This window comes from Amblyomma mixtum, chromosome 5 (assembly GCF_055824585.1).
Source record: "Amblyomma mixtum isolate Tamu chromosome 5, ASM5582458v1, whole genome shotgun sequence".
NCBI lineage: Eukaryota > Metazoa > Arthropoda > Arachnida > Ixodida > Ixodidae > Amblyomma > Amblyomma mixtum.
The window spans coordinates 134,818,706-134,842,406 of NC_143016.1; the positions used below are offsets into that span (position 1 = coordinate 134,818,706).

The 23,701-nt window shown below is 49.1% G+C and overlaps 2 protein-coding genes across 4 annotated transcripts in view; one reads left to right on the forward strand and one right to left on the reverse strand.

The window, feature by feature from the left end:
* LOC149343826 (acetylcholinesterase-like) overlaps positions 1-17,453 on the forward strand; it is a 39,353-nt gene extending 21,900 nt beyond the window's left edge. Inside the window, exons 3-6 of the mRNA XM_089547080.1 lie at positions 9,464-9,853; positions 12,001-12,304; positions 13,241-13,817; positions 17,264-17,453. Coding sequence (XP_089403206.1) covers positions 9,464-9,853; positions 12,001-12,304; positions 13,241-13,817; positions 17,264-17,453 — 1,461 coding nt within the window. The remainder of the gene's footprint in view (positions 1-9,463; positions 9,854-12,000; positions 12,305-13,240; positions 13,818-17,263) is intronic.
* A 1,595-nt stretch (positions 17,454-19,048) lies between these two features.
* The window catches only part of LOC149343828 (secernin-2), a 123,650-nt gene continuing 118,997 nt past the window's right edge, over positions 19,049-23,701 (reverse strand). For all 3 annotated transcript variants that reach the window (XM_089546064.1, XM_089546063.1, XM_089546065.1), the window contains exon 8: positions 19,049-23,286. In XM_089546064.1, coding sequence (XP_089402190.1) covers positions 23,044-23,286 — 243 coding nt within the window. In that variant the 3' untranslated portion in view covers positions 19,049-23,043. The remainder of the gene's footprint in view (positions 23,287-23,701) is intronic.

Consider the following 23,701-nt stretch of genomic DNA (forward strand, 5'->3'; position numbering starts at 1 on the left):
CCTTCGTCTCAGTTGACAAACATGAAAAATGCAGGAAAACGAAAATGGCTGCCCACATATACGTTACCTCGTGAAAGAAACACTTTTTACATCCTCAGAAATATTCATTCTGTCAGTACGGTTACTGAGCGCTTGCGTAACAAACTGAAGTACAATATGAATTTGAACCTCTTTACGTGTCGCATGTGTCTCGCATATATACCTGTAATATTTTGAAGACATGGCTACTGCGTTGTTTTATTAAGAAAGTCTTAACGTAAACGTGCAAAAACAAGCGATAAAACTTACAGGCATATGTTTCCAGCTGAGTTAGTACCTCTCTCCTCACAAGTTTTGATACCGGGGTACGCTGTTGGCTCACATCAGCGCTCTTCAATTTCCGTTCACTACACGTAGGTGCGTTACAGTGCATTGTTATATTTCGCCATGCTAGTAGCGTGTTTCAGGAGGCATCGGGTCCAGGAACACCGCCGCTGTGCCGATGGAAGGAACGCGGGCAACGGAGAAGGGGAGTAGGAGAAACAAGGGAAAACTATATTCACATCTTTACAACATTAGTTACAAACAACAACAAACAGAGTAAAAGCTGAGAAGAGTCTCAGGGAATCGCTCCTCGACGAACTTGTCGGGCGCTTTAAATAGCCTCTCGTGTTGTCTTCCCGCCTCTTTCGTCCAATCATAGGGACTCCGTCTCTGGCGCTGCCTTTGGATGGAACCAACGACGCTCATTGGCTGGCTTTACCACTTTGCCGAAATCGGGCACTCATTAACAGCGCACCCCTCTCCCGAAAGTGTCCTTTCCTCCAGGTCACCTCCACATCTACAATTGGGCGCGCAGTTAACCGAACGCAGCTGTCAGCTGATGAGGCTTCAGGAAGCCGGCCAGGTGGATCCCACGACTTGGCCCAAGGAAACGCCTGAAGGAGAGCACCTGCAGCGGCGCCACCCGCGCCGTCGACAAAAGAGCGAAGGGCAGATGATTGACAGCCGCTTGTCTCGGTGCGTGGCGGCAGGCGTTGAGTGGTGCATACATGGTTGCAGGGTCATTACTGCTGCGTTGGGTGCTACCTAAGGGAAACCCCTGAAGTCGGGAAAACAGGTGGTGGCATGGAAGCACCCCTTTAGAAGAACCCCGCACTGCCTCTGGGAATGGCATAAGTAAAGACGTACGGTTGTGGAGGGATCACGGGGGGTAGAGTCACAACAGCACTGATACGGGTGCCATGGAGACCCTAGAAGAAATTATAATTACCGAAGTCATAGCCGCTGAATGTAAGAAAGGCATCAAATAGAAAATTGATAAGTTATTACATTCCCCGACGCTGGGATGTAGCCTTTGCAGGGATATATCACAGCGACGAGGTCTCCATTTGAAGCACGCTTGCACTAACGTCCTTTGGGAACATTGTGACATCATAAGAACATGTAGAGCATACATCCTCTACGCTTACTATATATAAATATAGGCAGCCTTCATTGGTTTCTTATAGCCCCTCTGAAAAGCGCAGCAATGTGTACTAGCGGCGAGTTGTTGATCTGCAAGCTTTCTAAATACATAGTAGGATTTGATATTCGTTGTCCCATGTAAAACTGAACACTGTGTGCCTGGGATGTTATTTTAATTGAAGACCGCAATAACTGCTGACGTCAAAGAAATCAGTGCTCTTGTTTCAAAATATAACACTCGTATCAGACTAATACAGGACCTAGCACTAAGCTATTTCAGAACGGAAATCAAGTAACCAGAACTTATACACAAAATACAAAGCTGCATTAAATAAATACATATTTGTATTAGAATTCTCTCTATGGGACGGATATCATACTTCTTTTTTTCCTTATTTAGAAGGATTTTTTTCACGCGGAAAAGAAGAGAGTGACGCGCATATAATGAACCTCAAACCGAAATCCACTGAATTAATGGCTTTCACAACTCTGTAATGGGAATTCTTACCCGAGATTTTAAACCCGGGACGGTGACTAGAAATAACGATATGGTAAATCGCACAGAGTACAACAAATAAGCTGGTTCTGTATACTGTAACGATTCCTTCGAGAATCGATTCCATTTTTTTGGATTTCCCTTCCTTCGCCATTGGCTGAAGCGACCATCACGCCTTAGGCTTCAGCCAATAATAACCAAGAGCGAACGCGGGGCGTGTTGTCACTTCAGCCAATAATGAAGGGCGGGAAATTCAAAAATGGCATGGAATTGGCTGGGGACCCCTGTAGTTCTCCATGCAGCGGCGACAACGCGCTGTACATCACTATTTTCAAACCTTGGCTCAAGTATGGGATACCCTCTGAGGTGTAACCGGGGGGAATCACACCGTGTGCAGCGCTGACAGGGGGTGCACGTTCAATGCCGGGACGCTGGAGGTGGGGTGAGAGGGCAGAGGTGTGAGGACAAAGGAGGTGGTGCATTGGGGGGGGAGGTGACTAGTTGGGGCACCGCGCTGGTTTTAGAATCTGGATACCCTACGAATTAACTTCGATATTTTGAACTTTCATTTATGATCAGTATGCACACCCGGTGAATTATTTAACAATGTCACCCGATTTCATTGATTGATTGACTGATTGATTGATTGGTTGATTGATTGAAATAATTTTATTATCCAACAGAAGGATGCAGCGACCCATCCGCTTAGACGACTGCTCGGAGCTCTTGGGTCCGGGCGGCGTCTTCAGCCAGGATGACAGTGTCACCCGAGCATGGGACAAACTGCCGCACAGCGCCATGTGACAAAGCGAAACGGCAAAACAGGCTACTGACCGCACTCACTTAGTGCGCATGTGCATATTGCCGCCCGTTTCGTCACTTCACTTCGTCACACTTGTCCGATGTTCGGGTGACAGTGTTAAAATAATTGACCGAGTTTACACCCTCCACAGTCTCGATTCGCAGCGCAACATATGCGTATGAAAAACGTATGCGGTACACGAAAGCATACGTTTTTTCCCTGTGAACAAGACTTTTTTTCCTTTTAGTCATGATTTCTACTTATTTTGTAATGGTGATGTTATAAGATGATTCCCTCTTCCGTCTTGATTTCACTCGATGTGAAAGGAGAGGGAGCGGGTTTCGTTAGGAGCGACAGAAACGTGCTTTGCGACGCAGGGCTTCGGCCAGGTGACGTGCTCCACGAAAAAAAAAAACTTCCACATGACCCTTCGCACTTCAAAGCTCAATGTCACTTCACATCTCGTGCTGTAACTTACCTCTCTCACTTTGAGCCATTCTCCCAAACTCTACGGCTCTCTGGACCACAGCCGGCCACAAACACTGCAGCGATCCGACCCGCCGCCGGAAACCGAACATTCCTCGCTCTCACTCGCTAGTTCCTATTCTGTTATATTCCTACTCAGCCATCCAACAGCCGATTCTGCCACGAATGCGACAAACAAAAAAAGGAGCGCGACATCAAGCACAAAAGCCGTTTTAACACGCTGTGCACAGTACCCAAAAAAACAGAACAGTTTCCGAGAACACATACGTTCGTTTTTGAACCTCCTAAGCGCTACCGTCTCCCCTTAGACAGAAGCCAACCCCAAAAACACTGTCCCTGCACTTGGACACTGTCCGAAAACACTGTCCCTGCACTGTCCCTGCACACCGCGACGCCGTCTGCGGGGCATCTGGACCTCGCGTCTCCGGCCTGCCTTTCCCACCACAGGACTGCCATAACGAAGGCCCGACGTGCTTTGGGCCTGCATGCTCTCCTTTTCTATTTTTCCCCCGCCGTGACGCTTTTCTTCGTTCGTTCTTTCATTCGCTGCCCACCGGCAGCTTTAAAGGCGACGTTCACTTGTTTTGCCGCCATACGGCGCATGACAAAAAACTGACTGTTTTCCCTGTAAAAACAAAACACCCGGCGCCGGCGGTCGGGAAGGTTCAATCTGAAAACACCTGCATCTGTGCCGAGTATTGTTAGACCACTCGGCTAAGGCACGACGTTTACTTGCGTGTATAGACGAACTGACAGCCTGAGATGGAGCATCCGCGCTGTGAAAATGTAAAATTTGGACAACGTTTCTCTTTGTTTCGACACACACGTAGGCATCAAACAATGGGAAGCCTATATATAGTCCCGGTTCTATTTGAAGCTGGCAAAGAGCGATTAATGGAGCCGTAGATTCAGCAAAATTGGAGTTTTCGTCATCCGAAATGCCTGTAAATTATCGTCGCTTCCATAGACGCCCTTTGTTTAAACATTGATTGCTCTTGGAACAAAGGTTAAGCTAGGCGTCGAGGCGCCGCTGCCTTCGACGTGCGTGGAAGATCACGTAGAACCTAAATCCTGAGTGAAAACCCACTCTGTTATGTGCAATCAAACAAAAAACATACCCCTTCTCCCATCGAAGAGCCATATGCTTAATGGCGTTAGCTAGGAGCTGTCCAAAATTCCTGATATTTTAAAACAATATATAAACACACAACTGACACCTCCTGATGTAATTGCGCTCCAAGAGACTGGAATCAAGCCGACCTTACAAGGGTACGAGGTTTACGAGAGTCAAAACGAAGGTAAAGCGGCCGTCCTAGTCAGCAAAACCATTACCGCCATCAGGCACGATACCATCGCCGACACCGACATCGAGCACGCGCTTGTTGAAATTATTCCGAAAAAGCGACAGGGAAGCAGCACGTTCTTACTTAACGTGTACAGCCCGCCGAGACAAAGAAAAGCCAAACTCTTCGAACTGTTCTATGGAGCGCACAAGCTGGCCAAAAAAAATGCACTCATCATCGTAGGAGATTTCAACGCCATGGACAGGAGTTGGGGATACCAGAAACAAGACATCAAGGGAAGAACATTAGTGGAAGTAGCGGAGTACTTTGGCTGCAGTCTAATCACAGATCCTGCGACCCCCACGAGAATCGGAAATAGCGTGAGCAGGGACACATGCCCGGACCTCACCTTCGTAAGGAAGAGCAGGGAGTCACAGTGGGAAAACATGATGGAAAATCTAGGCAGCGATCACTTTATCCTCCGGACACGAATAGCATCCGACACCATAAGACGCCAGATTGGACAGGCGAAAATCACTGACTGGAACGCGTTTCGCGGGGCTTGCAACAAATCTGAAGGCGGTATCCAATCACTGGAGGAATGGAGCGGCATGCTGAGAGAAACGCGACAACGATGCACAAAAAGCCTAAGGAGAACGACAGCAACGCCTGAAGTAGACGCCCACCTCCTCAGACTATGGGAAGCGAGACGCAGTCTCACCAAAAGATGGCGGAAGCAAAAACACAACAGGAAACTAAAACTAAAGATAGCAGAAATTACGGCAAAGGCGGAAGAATATGCGATGCAACTCGCGAAACAAAATTGGGACCAACTCAGCGACTCGCTTAAGGGAACTCTAGGCACGGCCAGAACCTGGAATCTCTTAAGAGCACTAATCGATCCGACCAAAATAAAATCAGAAAACAATAAAGCCATCCACAGGTTCATCCACTCCTTCGAGGGATCAGACATCACCCTACTGGAGAAGGCACGAGAAAAATGTTTCGGCGATCACAACCCCCCGCGATACCAAGGAACGTATCGAGGAGCCGAAAACGAGAAACTCGACCGCCCCATAACTGTGGAAGAGGTTTACGCGGCCATAAGAAACACCACCAGAAACACGGCAGCCGGAGCGGACAGAATCGACAACGCCCTAATCCGCAACCTGAGCGACGACCTCATACAAGAGCTCGTCAGCTTTCTTAACAAACATTGGGAGGCGGAGACGGTTCCCGAAGATTGGAAACACGCCGAAGTAATAATGATACCTAAACCTGGTAAAAAGCTACAAATTGAAAACCTCAGGCCCATATCACTCACGTCGTGCCTTGGCAAACTTTACGAACGGGTGGTAACTTTAAGACTGCAAAATTACATGGAAGACAACGACTGTGTACCACATACCATGTTCGGCTTCAGAGCGAAGCTCTCGACGCAGGACGTTCTCCTCCAAATACAAGAAGATGTCCTGCGAAACGTACCTCGGTCGGGAGAAAATGTCATAATGGCCCTGGACATCAAAGGGGCATTCGATAACGTCAGCCACGAAGCGATCCTTACGGGCCTAGACAAGCTGGATTGCGGGCGCAGAATCCACGGCTTCGTCAAAGCCTTCCTGTCCGACAGAACTGCCACCATCGGCATAGGAGACCTTCGATCGGACAAAATTCGCACTCCAAATAAGGGAACACCCCAAGGGTCAGTTATCTCCCCCTTACTTTTCAACATAGCTATGATAGGCCTAGCTCGAAAACTAGAGAACATCGAAGGCATCAGGCATGCAATGTATGCTGACGATATAACAGTCTGGACAAACACGGGTTGTCTCGGAGAGAAGGAAGAAAGGCTACAGCAAGCGGCCTCTTGTGTAGAACAATACCTCGCAGAAAGAGGACTCGCATGCTCGACCGAGAAATCGGAACTGCTGAGAGTCTGGAGAGGCAAGCAAAACCGGACCGTCCCAACCAACGAGGACCTAAAACTCAACGTCTACCTTGACGGGACACCCATCCCCGAAAAGACAACAATAAGAATTTTAGGCATGTGGGTTCAATCCAACCAGCGCAGTACTCACACTTTTACCCTGCTCAAAGCAACAACACTACAAGTCTCACGCATGATCACCCGCATCACCAACAGGCGACATGGCATGCGTGAAGAGGACACACTCAAACTAGTCAGAAGCCTTGTAGTTAGTAGAATCACGTACAGCCTACCCTACCAGTGCCTCAACAAAAACGAAATACAACAAGCGGATGCCCTGCTACGCAAAGCGTATAAGACAGCGCTCCGACTTCCGCGCAACACGTCAACCGAAAAACTCATGGCCCTGGGATTACATAACACCTTTGAGGAGCTACGAGAGGCGCAGCTTGAGTCGCAAAAACTCAGGCTGTTGCAGACAACGACTGGAAGAGCGCTCCTGCAGAGGCTCGGATACCGCGAGCAGATGCGAGAAATGACGAGGACGGCAACGATCCCCGACGAGCTTCGCAAGACCCTCAAGGTAGCGCCAATACCAAAAAACATGGATCCCAACCTCCATCGAGGCAGAAGAGAAGCGAGGGCCGACTTCATCGAAAGAACATACGCTCCTCAAGCCACGACCGTGTATGCAGACGCGTCTTGGAGAGGAGGAGACACCAAAATCGCTGTGGCGGCGGTGGTCGATTCGTCTTTACGCGAAATGACCAGCGCGTCTCTCCGAGGCTGCACAGCTGCAGAGTCCGAGGAAGTAGCCGTTGCTCTAGCGGTGGCGGAGGGCTATAGAACCGGGCGGTCGCTAACAATACTCACCGACTCTCAAACAGCCTGCCGAAATTACATGAATGGCAGGATAGGTCGTCACGCGCTCCGTATACTCCTCGCAGCGAGCGACAGAATTAAAAACCAGGAAGAACAAAGCGACAAGATCCCACACAAAATTGTGTGGGTACCGGGGCACACGGGGGTGGCAGGGAACCAAGAGGCCGACAGGATAGCTCGAGGATACATTACTTTCCGAGCATCCGACGAGCCCGCGGAACTCGCGCCAGCACCCAGGGATTACTCGGCCATACTACAAAACTACAGAGGCAGAAGATTGCGGTATCCCCCACCGCACAAATCTCTCAGCAGAGAGGAAGCTGTCACTTGGAGACAATTACAAACAGGCTCTTTCCCAAACCTACATATACTAAACAAAATGCACCCTACCATATACGCGGACAAATGTCCCTGGTGCGACGGAAAACCTACTCTCTATCACATCACATGGGCCTGCCAAAAGATAGACGTGGTCCCCAAAATACAAAACCCGAGTGCGGAGCAGTGGGAGACTCTGCTGTCCAGCGACCGCTGTGAAGACCAAGAAGGTCTGGTACAGCGAGCTCAACGGGCGGCAGTGGCCAGCGGAGCCCTGGACTGAGGGCAACCGACCACTGATTAGAGGCGGACGACTTCGACAGAGAAGACTCCTGGGGGTAAAATCAAGGAGAAAACGTCTCTGAAGATGCTCCCAAACCGCAGGAAAAAGGACTAGAGTAAAATAAAGTTTTTCCTTCCTTCCTTCCTATAGATCTTGGAAGTACTGTCAAGTGGCTTACAAAGTGAGAATCGCAGGAGAAAGTTCATGTAGTGAGGGACTGCTTAACGGGCCTCTACAGGCTTGAATATTTCACACAAACAAGACCATTACAAATATCGGGACGTTCTGAACACCCCTGCTAAAAAATTTAGGACGTGCGGGCCCACAGGGTCCGCGAGAACTTAATCAAAGCCCTTAGCCCTATCAAATCATATCGAAGAGCCGCTGTAAATACGCTGAGAAATGAAAGAAAGAAAACTCAGTGGCAGATTACGATAATCAGTGTTGAAGGTGGGGTTGGGGTCGCGGCTCGACGGAACCACGGTCAAGACGACGCCCGTTCCAACCAGGACAGGAGTGCCGCTGAGTGAAGAGGTTCGTTGGTGGCGAAAGAAGACTGGGTTTATTTACATTTTTACAATCGTAGACATCAAAAGTGAGACGATTCTACCGCACTCGTTGTCGAGTTTTATAGCGTTCTTGTTCCCTAACTTCCCTAGGTTGAGGACGCCCCCGCCGGGGAGGGAGGGACCTATAGAGCTTTCACTTGTGCGCACAAACTCCCACCGCCGCACTTATGGACACGCCCCCGTCACGTGTTGAGCCTGGAAGAGGAGGATGCTGTCGAAGTAATGTCGACTGCGGTAGGCAAGTTCTCTGACCCGCCGATTGTTTCCATGTGCTGCCGACACCTGTCCTTCATCAGATGACACCCGACGCGCAAAGTCGGAATGCGAGGTCGGTAAGAAGGTGAGCGGTCCTTTGTCGTTGCGGTTGTTCGAGATCGTCGAGGAAGATGCCCGCCAGCCCGCCGCTGTGTTCGGCACGTAGAAGAGCCACTGGAAACGAGCCCCCTTGCCCCCCCCCCCCCCCCCCGCCATGGTCGCGGCGATTTGGGGAAGATAACGTCCACCTGCTCGATGTCTTCCCGCACGTGAGCCGACACCAGAAAATTGGGCGCTTTTGTGTCCAAACTTCAGCCCTTCGTTACGTTGGGTACTGCGCTGAGACGCAGCAAATTACGTTGCCCTCGCTTCACGGTCATTTACGGCAGACCTGGAAGAAATCACCATCGAGTTGCTAGGAGCCACCCTGTAGAAACAGGCGCGCTGGCTGCCACCCAGCGAGACTTGGTGTCGCCGTTCCTAATATCAGTAAAATACGAACATTCAGCGCAGCTGTTTAGGCTGTGCCATTTCGCGATATATTGAGCTAAAGAATTTGAAAGCGACATGAATGCTATATGTACTTACAGTTGTAGTCTCTACTTTCTTACTTTCTAACTATACATGTGTCGCTACAGGACGTTAGACCCCACAATTTACTGTTTACGGTATATAATTAAGGCTGAGACTTCCCTGCATCCCTATTCCCTTCGCAGCTGGACTGGACGCCGTTTCCGCGGCGCCCCATCGAGCAGACCAACAGCGAGGACGACTGCCTCTACCTGAACGTGTGGCAGCCCCTGGACGAGCGGCAAGACTCTTCCTGCGACGCCTGCGGCCGGCCGCCGCTGCCCGCCGTGGTGGTGCTGCATGGGGGCCTCTTCCAGTACGGCGGCGGCGGCGGTCCGTACGCCTTCTACGACGGCAAGTACCTGGCGGCCGCCTGGAACGCCGTGGTGGTGGTGCCGGCGTACCGCGTCGGCGTCTTCGGCTTCCTCAACGCCGCGCTACCCGATGCGCCCGGAAACGTCGGCATCAGGGACCAGATCGTCGCCCTGCAGTGGGTGCGTGCCAACGTGCACCTGTTCGGAGCCTCCCCTTCACAGGTGCGGGGCTGCGGCACAGAGAATGCTGCCACTCATTCGACCTGACCGCTCCTCTGTATATCATCATCTTATTTCAACATCACCATTACAGATGCTGAGGACCGTGAACAAAAAGCCTCTAACTGGGCTTGACGGGGTTCACGGCCCCTAAAACATGGCATTGGCAACAAAACTAGGACACAAACACAACGCATCAGACATGGGAGGATCTGGTGTACACTGTGCAGTTTCCAGAAGGAGAACATCTTTCCAGGAACATTGGCCCTCTGTAACGCTGCAGCTCCTCTAAATTCACTGAAATGTTTTGTGACTGTTCTCGGGACTAATTAAATTTCCGCAAGCGTAAGCACCTGTCAAAGGTGCATTTTACGAATAGTCGGCTCTTCCACAAAGCATGAATCGGGTTATTTAATTATACATAAAATGCCCTTTTTGTAGTACATGAGGTCCGGGTGGGTCGTTAAAGCATGTCGGTTATCTTTTTTATGCGAAGCATACTACTTTAGCTACCACTTCAGCCCTTCACCGTAGTTATGCGCCTCCAATTCACGTGATACATGACGTCACACCACGTGACACGATGACGTCACGACAGTAGAGAAACGGGGGCCCACCTCGCGCCGTCGCTGTGGTTGTGCGCCTCCAAATCACGTGACACGATGATGCCACACCACGTGACACGCTGACGTCACGGCAGTGGAGAAACGGGGGCGCACCTCGCGCCGTCGCTGTGGTTGTGCGCCTCCATATCACGTGACACATGACGTCACACCACGTGACACGACGTCACGACAGTGAAGAAACGGAGGCCCACCTCGCGCCGTCGCTGTGGTAGTGACTCTAGCTGTGGTTGTGCGCCTCCAAATCACGTGATACATGACGTCACACCACGTGACTTGATGACGTTACGACAGTGGAGAAACGGGGGCCCACCTCGCGCCGTCGCTGTGGTTGTGCGCCTCCAAATTACGCGACACGATGATGCTTCGCATTCTCCAGGCTTAACCAAGTTAAGCCTCAGCCATTTTTTTTTTCAATAAACGCCTTGAAGCGTACTGGATGGGTGTGGTGAACTGCATCGGCAGGAAGGCGATTCCAGTCTTGGCTGTCTGGACGAAGAAAGCGTTGAGATGCGCTGTGGTATGTGCAGATCACGATGGGTATGCAGCTTTACCAGGATTAAGGTGGTGATTAGGCATGATAACACATATCCTGTCCATCCCTTATTTCGTAGGTATGGCCCAGCTGAAAACCTACCATAAGGCGAACTACAAGAAGTCAAGGAAAAATACAAGAAAAAAAGCGTACTTTCCCGGTTAAAGCGCCCTCTTCCAGCCAGTGGTGTCGCCGATTCTCATGAACATGCTGGCGTGAAAATGCAAGGAGTGGCAGATGAAAGGGGATAGTACCCTCATAGTCCCCTGCATTGTCGCGGATAGTCCCCTCCTACATTTTTATTCCACACCCTGCATTATCACCCTACTCATGCTAACCGATTCATGACAATCGGCCGACGCCATCGGCTAGTCACGGAAAACTCGCTTTGTTCTTGATGAGGTGCTTGCAGACGCTTACAGAGAAGGGTTTCAAATCGCTTGGCAGCGTCTTATGACCACGTGTCATGATGACAGTTGGGTCGAGGAGCCCAAAAATCGACTGCTTTTTTGGAAGATCGTTATGCATGTAGAAGGCGGAGGCCAGGAATGTCATTTGTGTGTCAATTTTCAGAATGACAGTCGGCGTAACTTTCTCTTTCAAAACATACTGGCAGAGGCCTTCCCGTTTTGAAGGACTACGCAAGTCGAAACGGCTGATTGATCGACGGAAAACTGAACAAGGCTTCGGCGCCAACCTGGAGGACGGGCTCAGTTTAGCAGCAACAAGTACCTTTTTGAAAATCATAATTTTCGCATATTTCAGGTAAAAAACTGTCCAATATACTGCTGCCAGGCATCGAAACCTTACATTAAAATTTAATTGCGACGCCGAAATCGAAGCACCCTAGCATCAGCGAGCTTGTCGCGGGGCGCACGGATGCGAACTCGAAAAATGCAAGCCGGAGGCCAAGAATGCATGCCTGCATTAAAAGCTAAAGAAGACAAGTTCCGAGGCCATCAGCGGGAACTGGCTGCGGTCCCCGCGTACAGGTGACCTTGCTGGGCCACGAGGCCGGGGCGGCGTCCGTCGGTTACCACCTGCTGTCCAACCGCAGCGCGGCGTATTTCCAGCGGGCCTTGCTGATGGCCGGTTCCCCTTACGCGCCCTACCCCAACAACAGCGGCGGTGCCGCTGAGGACAACGTCCGGGCGCTGGCACGCACTCTGCGCTGCCCGGACTCCTCGGCGGGCCGCGCGGCAGTGGCCTGCCTCAGGTCGCGCACAGTAAGGGCCACGCTGGAAGCGGCCGACGGCGCAGGCCTCAAGTTCGGGCCCAGCTTCCTCTCACCGGATGGTAAGCCTACGAAGAAAGTCCCAGCGTCGTTCAAAGATGGTGAAGTTGGAGAGTTAAAACCTTTTTGTAGCGAGAGCTACACTACGCCAGCTCTTCGAGCCTTCAGCGTGGCACCTCTTGAGCTGCAACAGCTGTGCGCATGCGCCATCTGGAGCGAGGGGGAGGGGGGAGTGGAGAGGGGAAGATGTCGCAGCTGTATACGTAGGCGGCTCGGCGGAGCACTCCCGTCATTCCAGGTTTAACCAGAGCTAAACCACAGACATCTTTTTTTTTTTAGAGTGAATGCTGTTATCGAACCCTTTCCGGCAGGTATTGACGGTCTACGTGTATTACATCAACCTCCGGTCCTGTGACCAGCGCCAGGAATGCGACCAGGTAACTTATGTAACTTTAAAATAGTTAAAGACTTCATTTCATATGAACATGATAACCGTTTGTTGCAGAGTTCGGAGTAGTTTCATACGATTTCGCGTTTCGTGCAGCATAAACTTACTAGTTAGTTGCAGTCTAGATCGCGGCAGGGATTCGAACCGGCGACCTATGTTTGGTGTGCGAACTTTCGATTACCATAAAGTGCGGGTGGGACACGCGTTATTACAGTTCCGGTGCAGCTATCTTTGCGTCGCGGTTGGCCGAAGAATCTGGAATCTTTAATAGGTCAATATTTGGAAGGAAATTCTATAGAAGAAACATACTCATTAATTTTTTTTTTGCAGTGACAATAAGCGAAACACGTGCACGTTAACTGCTATACAAACTAACCGCTCGTTGGTTTTCATCGTCTTACAAGTTGCACTGCCATGAGGTGGAGGCGAGAGGGTTAAAATGACATCAACAATAACGATCATACAAACGAGACACACCCCGGCCCTTTCCCACACTTGATTCTGAGCCTCACGTCCGTTTCATTTTACCGCTGCCTCGACGAGTGAGCAGCAACGGACCAAGAACAAGAAGCGGCAGTGGTGCTCCACAGTCCTCCCCGGATGAGCGCCCACTTCAGGCCGTTGGACCTCGTGGCCGGCTACACCCGCAACGAGGGGGCTCCCTACGTGCTCGAGATGCTTCGCCACTCGCGTCTGCACTTTAACGACGAAACCCGCGGGGCAGACGTGCTCGCCTCGCTCGTCGACTGGCTCGAGCACCACGGTGTCCGTGAGCCGAACGAGGTCCTCGACTTCTACGGGCTGCGCGCGCCCGAATTCGCGGCCAAGAGCGGCACGGACGTGCTCGTGCCCCTGGAAGAGCTGCTGGGCGACATGCACGTCTACTGCCCGGTCAACTACCTCGTGGAGGAGGCCACGGCGCTGGGAAGCCGTGTGTTTGCATACGAGTTCGCGCAGCTTCCCTACTACCGCTGGTGGGCCCGATGGCAGGGCGTGCCGCAGTTGCTGGATCTGGTGTACGCGTCGGGCCTGGTGCGCGCCATCCAGCACGAGTACGGCCTGGACCACAAGGAGCTCGTCTTCTCGCAGGACATGGCGGCTGCGTTCGCCGCCTTCGTCTGGAATGGGTCAGTAATTCTAAAGGCCGGAATACATGGAGCGTTTTTACCGCGGCGAGTCGTCGATTTTCGCCCGGCGTCGAGAAAAACGCCCGCCGCCGCCGATCAGGACCGGCTAGATTTTGACGCGCGGCGTCCGGTGAGACCGGAAGCGGCGGCTGAAGCGAGCCAATAGCAGCGCAGTACGCCCGCTCTTCCGGTCCTCGGCCTGCCGCCGCCAACATGGCCGCCATGGCCTCCGAGCTACGCAGTGTTTTGGGCACGAAAATGTTATTGTCGTGAAAATAAACGCTTCATCAGACTTGAAATGTCGCTTTTTTTGGAGAACACGGCCGAATCTTGGATCGGAATGCCTGCGCTCCCTCCCTGAAGCGAATGTGTCGAAGAAAACCGCAGCCGCTGGTGTCCACGGCTGAGCGGCCGTCCAAAGGTACCCGACGGCATGCATTCGAGCACGCAAATCTTTATGGATACTTAAGCACGCGTGCTAAAATTTGTACAGTGGTGTCGAAGTGAAACTTTCCTGATTTTAACTGAATGTTTAGCGTCGCTGCTCTCACAGACCTCCTTACACAGTGGTGTTTGCCACTTGTTGATCACATTTGCTTTTTCGCGTCGAGGGATACGCGGCGGCGCGCCGCCGCTTCAACGCTCCATGTATCTCCAGCCGGGCGTCGAGCCGCCGCGACGTTTTCTGCCGCGCGAATGTCGTCGGAAAAAACATGTAACTCGATTCGCCCTTTTCACAACATGCTGCGCCCTCTGGCAAGTGCGCGAAAATTCGAATGCTAAAGAAAGCGCCGCAGGCGCAATCCGCTTCGACGAGGCCCCAACTGCGCATGCGCGACTAGCAATTTGTTTTCAACCAGTACTGGAGCTTGGGAGTGTGCAGAGATGGTGAGTCGCGCATGCGCAGAGCGACCTGTGAAAATGGCGCGAATTCACTCACAGACTGCGGGAGTGGAACTCGTTCGGAGCAGTTAGAAAGAACACTCCAACCTCGACGCTGCTGGGACTTTGGCATCCCACCGCTGCCAGCACTGTTGGGACTGGGCTTCCGAGCCTGGTCACCACGGTTGGGACTAGAGCATCTCAGCCTGCTGCTTCTGTTGCGCAGAGCTGAGCCAAGAGACGGTCGATGTGACGGTGAGTCAAAGGACGTTTATGTACAGTTGTAGGCAAAAGTCTCCGGACCACGTGTTCCTCAAACGAAGCTTATAGCGCTACTCTCAAACAGCGGCTTGAGACCGCACTTGTGGAGATGAAAGAACAAAAATTTAACTTTTACCTCCACAAGTGTGATCTCCAGCAGCCGACTAGTAGCAGAGCTGTCGGCTTCGTTAGAGGAACACGTGGTCCGGAGACTTTTTTCCCCGACTGTACAGTATGTACAAGGGCCGAGAGCACAACGGGATAGCACAAAGAAGTAGGGCGCGGCCCCCGGAAACCGTCGCTCTGGCGTGATGGCTCGTCTGCTACCCGTCTGCTGCTCGGGCTCAGCGCGGCTCCGTTTTTATAGCCTCTGGTGACCGTTGCGGCAGCCAGCTGTCCAAAACCTCCAATCAGGTCACGGCACTGGCCACCGTATTCAGATTGGACGAATGGTCGAGGGGGCTCGGCCGTTGAAGGTTTGCATTGACCAGGGAAATCATCCAGGGAAATCATCGAGGGGTATAAAAGCAAGATTGTGTGTCAGCAAGCTATCCCTGCTCATGCGTGACTGTGAGGTTGCATATCTGGATATACGTACTATCGCGCTCAATATGAGTTGCAACGCGCGGTCATCGACCGGGGCTCGTTCCGTGGTGTGCCTCCTCCAAACAGTCGCTCGGAATTCTGGGAAAAACTTTTTCCTGAGCGGGGGTGCTGTTGTTTTCTGGAACAGCAGTTTCTCCCAGAATTCCGAGCGACTGTTTGGAGGAGGCACACCACGGAACGAGCCCCGGTCGATGACCGCGCGTTGCAACTCATATTGAGCGCGATAGTACGTCCGTTCTGGTTTTGGTGTTTTGTTTCCTTTTATAAGCGTGTTTCCTGTGATTAAACTTTAGTTGAGAGTCAGCGCTTGTTCCTGTGTATTCTTCCTTTCGTCCCCGTTTGTTCGCGCTGTTTTTTGCATAATCTATCACCAACTCTCCCGCTTAGCTATCCGGTTGAAGGTTCGCAGACTGGAAAGGGCGGCCGGCGAAGCGTCCTAGGAGTCTCGAGCCGACATGTGAGGAGGAGGAGGAAGGGTCTGCGCCGGCGAGCCAGGATGACTCACGCTGCAAGCCGCGACATGCCCGATGAGAGTCCGGGCTTGCTTTGCACGACGGAGGGCGCACGGTTTAGAGAGGCTAGCGGAATGTGGGCTCGAGCACAACGCATGGAACTTGAATAGCAAGGGAGGCAGGGGCCGTGGAGTCCCCTTTCTGATGACATGTGAAAAAAAAATCGAGAAAGAGAGTAAAGGACTATTCACAGCTTTCCTCATCAAAAGTCGCTCTTTTTCGCGGATGATCAACTCGACGCGCACTCTGTCGATTTCATGCAAACGTAGCAATTGGCTCAATCAACTGCGCTACAGGGTTCCGTCAAGACTAAAATAGTTCGATGTGGACATGCCCATGTTACGACGTGCTTCAAAGGTGTATACAGCTTTGAAGAACTCTGGCTCTATCATCCCTGTGCTAGCGCCGCAACACCGAAAAGAACTATTGGATGTTCAGCATGACAAAGAGTGTATCAGTGCTTGCCGCAGTTTTACCTGAATATCCTGCACAAATTTGTACTTGTTCGTGCAACAAGACTTTGTGTGCGTCGGCTCCGTGCTGTCTTGTTCATTGTACTGCACCTGGCTCAAGGCAATGGCTCTTCCGTTTTTCGCATGTTCTTTAACGGTCACTGTTGTGTCATATACCTGCCTCACAAAAACACTTTTCGCGGCCGTGGGTAAAGTCACATCTTTTATTTCAACAGTGTGGTCGAAAGCTCAGCGGCAGAAAGCATTACGGGACTACGGGTGATGGCGAAGGCCAGGTGCTGATGATGATACGAGCCCCAGTGCACTTCCGCTACCAATAGCGCGGCGTTCGAAAAGGTTTGCACCAGTGCACACAATGCGTGTCGCGCTGGCTTTGATAATGCAGCACGGCAAGCGAAGCATTCCGCCCAGTGTTTGATGAGGCGCCGGTGCAGGTGACAAACTAGCTTTCGTGTCCGAAGGCTGAATCACAGTGTTGTCAGAACAAAAAAAGCGCTCGACAATTAAACAGTCGTACCTTAGTTCATTAATTGAAATCCTCGGACAAAAGGATAAGCACGCATATGGTTAAAAGAAGCCATGAAAGCGATACGACAAAGAATTAAGCCTATGTTGGCCTGTTTCCTTCCTGTCAGACCTTGCGGAAGCATGGCAAAGTTGTTAGCAGCGCTATTTTACTTTTTTTAATTCACTTCTGTTCTGGTCTTTGCAGTGAGCCGGCACCGGAGTCAAACTGGACCCGGTGGGAGACTTTCCACCGTGGGCCTCTGGTCTTCGTGGGAAGTGAGAATGGCAGCTACGCCACGGCGGCCTCCATGCCACACGAGAGGAACTGCGCCTTCTGGAGGAGGTTCCTCAATCCTCTTCCCGCGGCGACCGGCAGTACAGCAGTGACACCATAGTTCATGCCCTCAGGAGTGGAAAAGTGTTATAGCCGCAGGCAGAAGGCGTTACAACGAGGCGTGGGGTCATGCAGAATGTTAAAACAATATTGCACTTAGATCACAACTTTATTATGAATATATTATGAATATATATACGTATATATATATAATGTAAACAGAGTTTGGAATCGCTCACGTCTCTTTGAAGTATATATTCTTAAATGGCAGTATATGTAGTTTAGAACAGTGTTCGAGAACTACATCAGTAGGCTGGCCTTTGTAGAGCAGCTTTGCCTTGTGGTAAATTCGAAGCAATGCATGGCGGTATAGTTCCCATTAGGTGGAAGTTGTGGAAGGAATCACATAAGTGGCTACTGCTCTTTGGTCACCGAGGTGCGCTATAATTATAAAATCTACAAACACTATTAAACGATGGCTATACATAGCTGCTTGCGGAGTGGAAATTAAGGAAACAATAAAACAACTACGTTCTTTTTCTTCCTTCAATACGCACGCAATTTTGGCGGCAGGTGTCGTAGCAGGCAGGGATGGTGGACGACAAACATAGTCGTTGTTGTGAACAGAAAACTGAACTTTACACACACGCTTGTTTTTATGCACATAGCAGATTAAAAGCCAGGGCCTGTCTATGGTAGAGCACAACTCAAGAGCACATTAAGTAGAAAATATGTCCCTCAAATATAACCCCCCTAATAATGTTGCATTAGTAATGCTGTAAAGGTAATTCTTTCACTTGCGTGGAGTGTAGAGATAGTTGGTAGTTCTTTATCATGCAATAGAGCACAGAACAATACCTGTTTCCTTCTTAGTATCCATTCTTGCTGTGCACTGTGTTTCTTCTCAATAAGTCTTAAAAATTAGCTTCCCTAAAATGCAACGTATAGTGCTGTTTCAAAGAATGTCCGCTTTCTGGGCAGGTGCGCTGACAATACTGCACTCAGCAACCTTAATGAAACCTTCACTGCATTTGCTGCTCCCATTTGCTTTCAGTCAGCATGTTTAAAAATATGCATGTAAACCAGTGTATTTATATAGTAAGTCCTGCAAGGTGGTAGGCTGAATGTTCTCTATGAGAAAATCCCGATCAAAAGCCGACTAGCGTAAAGTATTATACGTGGTATTAGGTCGCTACAGGCCAAAAATGTCTTGCAATGAGGAAACTGAACCTAAAACCATAGTATATTTTGTAAACTACATATGCTATCCCCTCGCCTAAACCACACTCATCCCATAGCTCCCATGAAAGCGCACATCAGCTATGAATGATTCATTCTTTCCAGATGCAATAGCCCGATGGAATGCCCTGCCTGATAATATTGTTTCTTGCAAAGATCGAGCAATTTTCCGCACTGAATTAGCGAATCACCTGTGTCTTACGTGATGTATTTGGCTTCATCAAATAATCTGATCCTGTGTTACTGTCTCCTTTAATGGGTTTTTTTTTGCTCTGTTTCGTTTCATTGCTTTTTTGTTTTTGTTTTTGTTGAGCTGGTACCATATGTTATACACTGTTCTTGCCCCCGCCTTATGTAATGCCCACGGGCCCTTAAGGCTTCAATAAATGAAATGAAATGAAATGAAATATCTTGGCATACACATGAACAAATGGAGACTCAAGCACTCATTCTTTATTAAAGCAGATTTTGTTTTTGACAGAAGCAATGTTGCAGATGCATCAAACAAATCGAAGCCCAAATACAGCCTGTTGACCCTCACACTCGAGGTAGTCCAAAGAGGCAAGCAGATGCTACCACACTGCGGTTAGCAGTGCCAGATCATTGCACTGCCAAGATGGCAAAGAGCATTGATTTAAATACACACTCAACTCAGTTATAAAGAAGACAATGCAATCTAGAAGTAGGAATGACTGGTGTCAAAAGTAAACTTCATCTGAAACACAACAATAGGAACTTGACTTCAGAGTAAACTTGAACGTGTGAGCCACAAATGTTCCAGATCTGATAGAATTGCCCTCGTACTGAACATACTGTCATAACTGCCTCGTACGCCTTGCAGCAACAGCTACACATAAGGCACACTCCAGCATTTTCACAAAGGACACTGTATTGACCAAGCATGTGCAGCTGCACTCAGGCAAGTTTAGCTGATGCAGTTTCATTGGTAACACTCCGGTTTTTTATTTTAGCTTCACCAATGAATATGTGAAATATTAGCTGATAAACTGCTCCAAATATGGCTCCATATTAAACCTGAATTCAGCTCAATGCCTTGCAGTGCTAGTAAACCAAAGCTCTGCTGCAAACAGCTCACCAGGAAAAGCTTACTGCAGATGCTGGCTAAACAGAAGCGCACGGTTTACTGCACAACTCACAAATGAGAAGCGCCCATGACATAGCAGATATTTGAAAACTTCAGAGGCCAATATGATGCAAGGAAAAGTCTGCTTCAGTGTGGTGTCGGGACAGCTTTAGCTCGTACAGCCACAAACTGCTTACTCAATAGCCTAGAAGCCCGAGAAAGTGCTGTGGCTGAGGAACTTACATGTTCCCAGAGACATCAGTGCAACTGATGCAGCAAAGCTGTAGCCCCGACATTGCACAATTGAGAACTCATGGAAAGCTCATCTTGCTTTTAGTTCAGCAGTTGGAAAATTTGTGGCTAATGAGAAAAACGTAATAGACTAGTAATAAATAATGGACAGGGGTGGCGAAAGGGAGTCTTGAAAATATTCAGACTTGGATTTCACATGATCACTGACGTCCCACCACCCACGCCATTCAAAATTAGCACATGTACTATCAAAAACCCTGCTGGCCTGCTACCCTAAAAGCAGGAAAAGCAAACAAAAACAACGAATGCTAACAGGAAAAAAATAAGAACGGTAATATACGAGCTGCACATGCCAGAACGTGCACTCTTTATGTCACACAATAACAAGCAGTCACTTCATCTTTAAGGAGTTATTCACAGAACATTATGAGCAAAGTCCCAGCCACCCACTCCACTGAAGTGAACTGCTGCTGGTGCGCTGATCCTGAGAATTTTTCGTGAGGCTGGCAATATTACACGAGAACATTCCCCAAACAAAACGGAATGAAAATTATGCTTCTCTGCTGAAAAACAACATTACAGTCGAGCGTTCAGAATGAACGTTGAGGATAAGATCAAATCATTCAGACAAGTGTGCGTACTACGCTACTGTGAGCATTTGAATTAAATCTTAAACAGCCCAAGTGTGTGTAGTAGTGCTTGTAAAGCCACAGAGCAAAATAATGCTAAACTGAGCACAAAGGATTGCTTCACATGGTGGACTCAGAAACAGACGTGCTCAAAAACATTTGTGAATGCATCCGTCTCTTGTCTACTTCCGAGTACAAAACACAGCGCTAAGGAAGCATCTACACTAACATTCAAAATTGACCCATACTGCCCTTTCACAATCGGTGATCCTTCACAATCGGTGATCACAATCGGTGATTATAAACACACATCCACTTGCCTAAACATGCAGTCGATGCAAATTAATATTGAAGGAAAAAGGATGCTGGAAACATGTGGTGAAAAACTTCATGCTTCTCAGTTATATTTTCGACTCAGATTACACTCATTTGGCTCCGTCCTCAATGGAAGAAAACGCCTTCACACCTAGATTTCATAAAACTAAATACAAAGATTAAGTTTTCAGCCAAGATCATTCTAATGGCCTCCTCAAGAATGGTGTTCAACAGTTAGAGAGGGTTAGTTCAGAAAAACCTCACTTGATGTATACTCGCAAAAACAGAACAACATCCTCCAGACATCTGCAAGTTGGCACTCAAACTACGTCATGTGAATTTCAAGTAAAAATTGCTATGAAACTTCCTCTGTCTTCCATATCAACAATCCAAAGCATGACTCTATTCTTAAAGATGTCCTTACAACATTCTAGACGCAGCTGTCACATCATTCTCCTTCACACACATCACTCTTAAGCTCAAGCACACATGACAAGCCATCACATGACACCGCATAAGCACAAGGCCTGGTTTTCCTTTCATAAAACCAAAATATAAAAATGTAATGTCATTCACTTGTATAACAGCTATGCAACTCAATATAAGCAAGGTACAAATTTGCAGAAGGACAGTCGGGAGGGCATGCAAAAGTAAACAGGCTGTTGCATGAAACCCATACATCCAAGGAAATCACCTTCGATGTATTCTTACAAAGGCTGCAGCTCCTTTGTTTATCCTCCTTTTTATTATTTACCTTAAAAGTGAAATTTAGGATCTGCAAGATTCCAATATTCATCCGGCTTATGTGTATCACATTCTTACATATTAATGTCAGTGCTGTATGCCAAAGTACAGCAGCAAAAAATGTTTTATAGTCATTTCAGCATACTACGAAAGTGAAAGCATAAAACATTTTCTTAACTGCCCTCCAGGTTGACTTAAACTGGTATCAAGGGCATGTAACAATCTCAGAAGCATTACTTGACAACTATAGTTGGCTGGCCTTTAAACTGCACAAGTCTCTAAAGGTCTGGAATAACAATTTGAATCCTGCATAAAAAAAAACTCTCCGAGTAGTACAATTTAGTGCAACTGGCTACTGCTTTACCTGTTTATGTGCGCATGCCTTTTCCGTCTCCCCATGCAGATTAAATCGTTGTGAAGGAAACAAAAGCTGCAGCTCAGAAGTACGTGCGCAACAGCTCCAACTGCAAGTATTACCTGACGCTTGTAAGATAACTCTTTGATCACACAGCTGGTACAATAAAAGCGACAATGCATATCACAGAGCATGGAAGCAAGAATTGTCAGTACCAGAACCCCATGCCCAAAATAACAAACGAAAAGTGACTTAGCAACAGAGAGGCTTTATGTTTAAGACATAAATCACTGACATCATTGTGAGAAGTCAGGGCCCCACCACTTTAAAAATTCATAAAGCAAAACACGTGAGTACAAAAAGAAGAAAGAGTTGCCACTTGTTCAACAAAGTGACAACCAAAACGCTACTGTATGCCAAAGCATAACCATACGATAACATCTTGTCGCTGCAGACAGCAGGAGCAAGCCAGTAAGGCAGCAAGATGAAAACATGTAACCTCTTTCATTACCTGGTGCAAATAAATGATGGCAACAACAGAGAACTCCTTGCGGCCAACAAATAAGACAGTATCACTTATAGCCCTCGTTAACCCTGTGCTAACAAGCAGCAGTAGAGACAACGTAACTCCACCAAAGCTCACCGGAAGAAGCAGTGGAAGTCCCACAGACGCATAACTGGTCAGTGCCCACAGCCAAAAACACACTGGCAGTGCAGCAGTGTAAAAAAGGAGCAGCAACAAAACATATATGCACAGAAGGACGAGTTATCGACCCACTGAAGAGCCTGCATGATACGAGTGCCAGCAGCGGTAGTGCTCATACGAGCTCATGCAGTGCACGGGCATACAAGCTCATATGATGCACATACAAGCACATACACTGCTCATACAGTGGTCAGAGAGGTTGATACGAGACTCATACAAGACTCATAAAAGACTCGTACAAGACTCATAAAAGACTCGTACAAGACTCATAAAAGACTCGTACAAGACTCATATGAGCGCCCTCCGAGTGGCATGCAGGCAGCGGGTCTACTTGTAGAACTTGATCTCGGTCTCGACGACGTCCTTGAAGAGCTCCTGCAGCTCCTGCACATTGCTGGGGCCGTCCAGGTAGCTGTCCACCTCTCGGATGCACTTGGCCTCCAGCTCGGTCAGGAGGGCATGCAGCTCTTTGCCCGCTGCGCTGCCTGCCTGGATAGACTGCAGGGCCTGCTCGTGGTGCCGGTACAGGGTGTGGCGCCGGTCGACGGTGAACGCGAAGCGCGGCTTGGTCTGTGTGTCAAAGGTGGTGACAGAAGGCGTAAGAGGTGCAATGAATTATGCCATGTATTCCTGAGAGAGTGAACCTCATAAAATTAAGCCAACTTTCATCGTGAAGCTCAAAATTGTCTCCTTTAAGAATGTCACAGTAGTCATCATCCAGCAATAAGCCAGTGCTGAGTGAAGAGCCTTCATGATGTTTGTAACTGAAGGTGTCCGAGAGGTACCAAAGACTGCTCCTCATGATGTCTGTAACTCAAGGTGTCCGAAAGGTACCTAAGACTGCTCTTCATGATGTTTGTAACTCAAGGTGTCCGAGAGGTACCAAAGACTGCTCCTCATGATGTCTGTAACTCAAGGTGTCCGAAAGGTACCTAAGACTGCTCTTCATGATGTTTGTAACTCAAGGTGTCCAAGAGGTACCAAA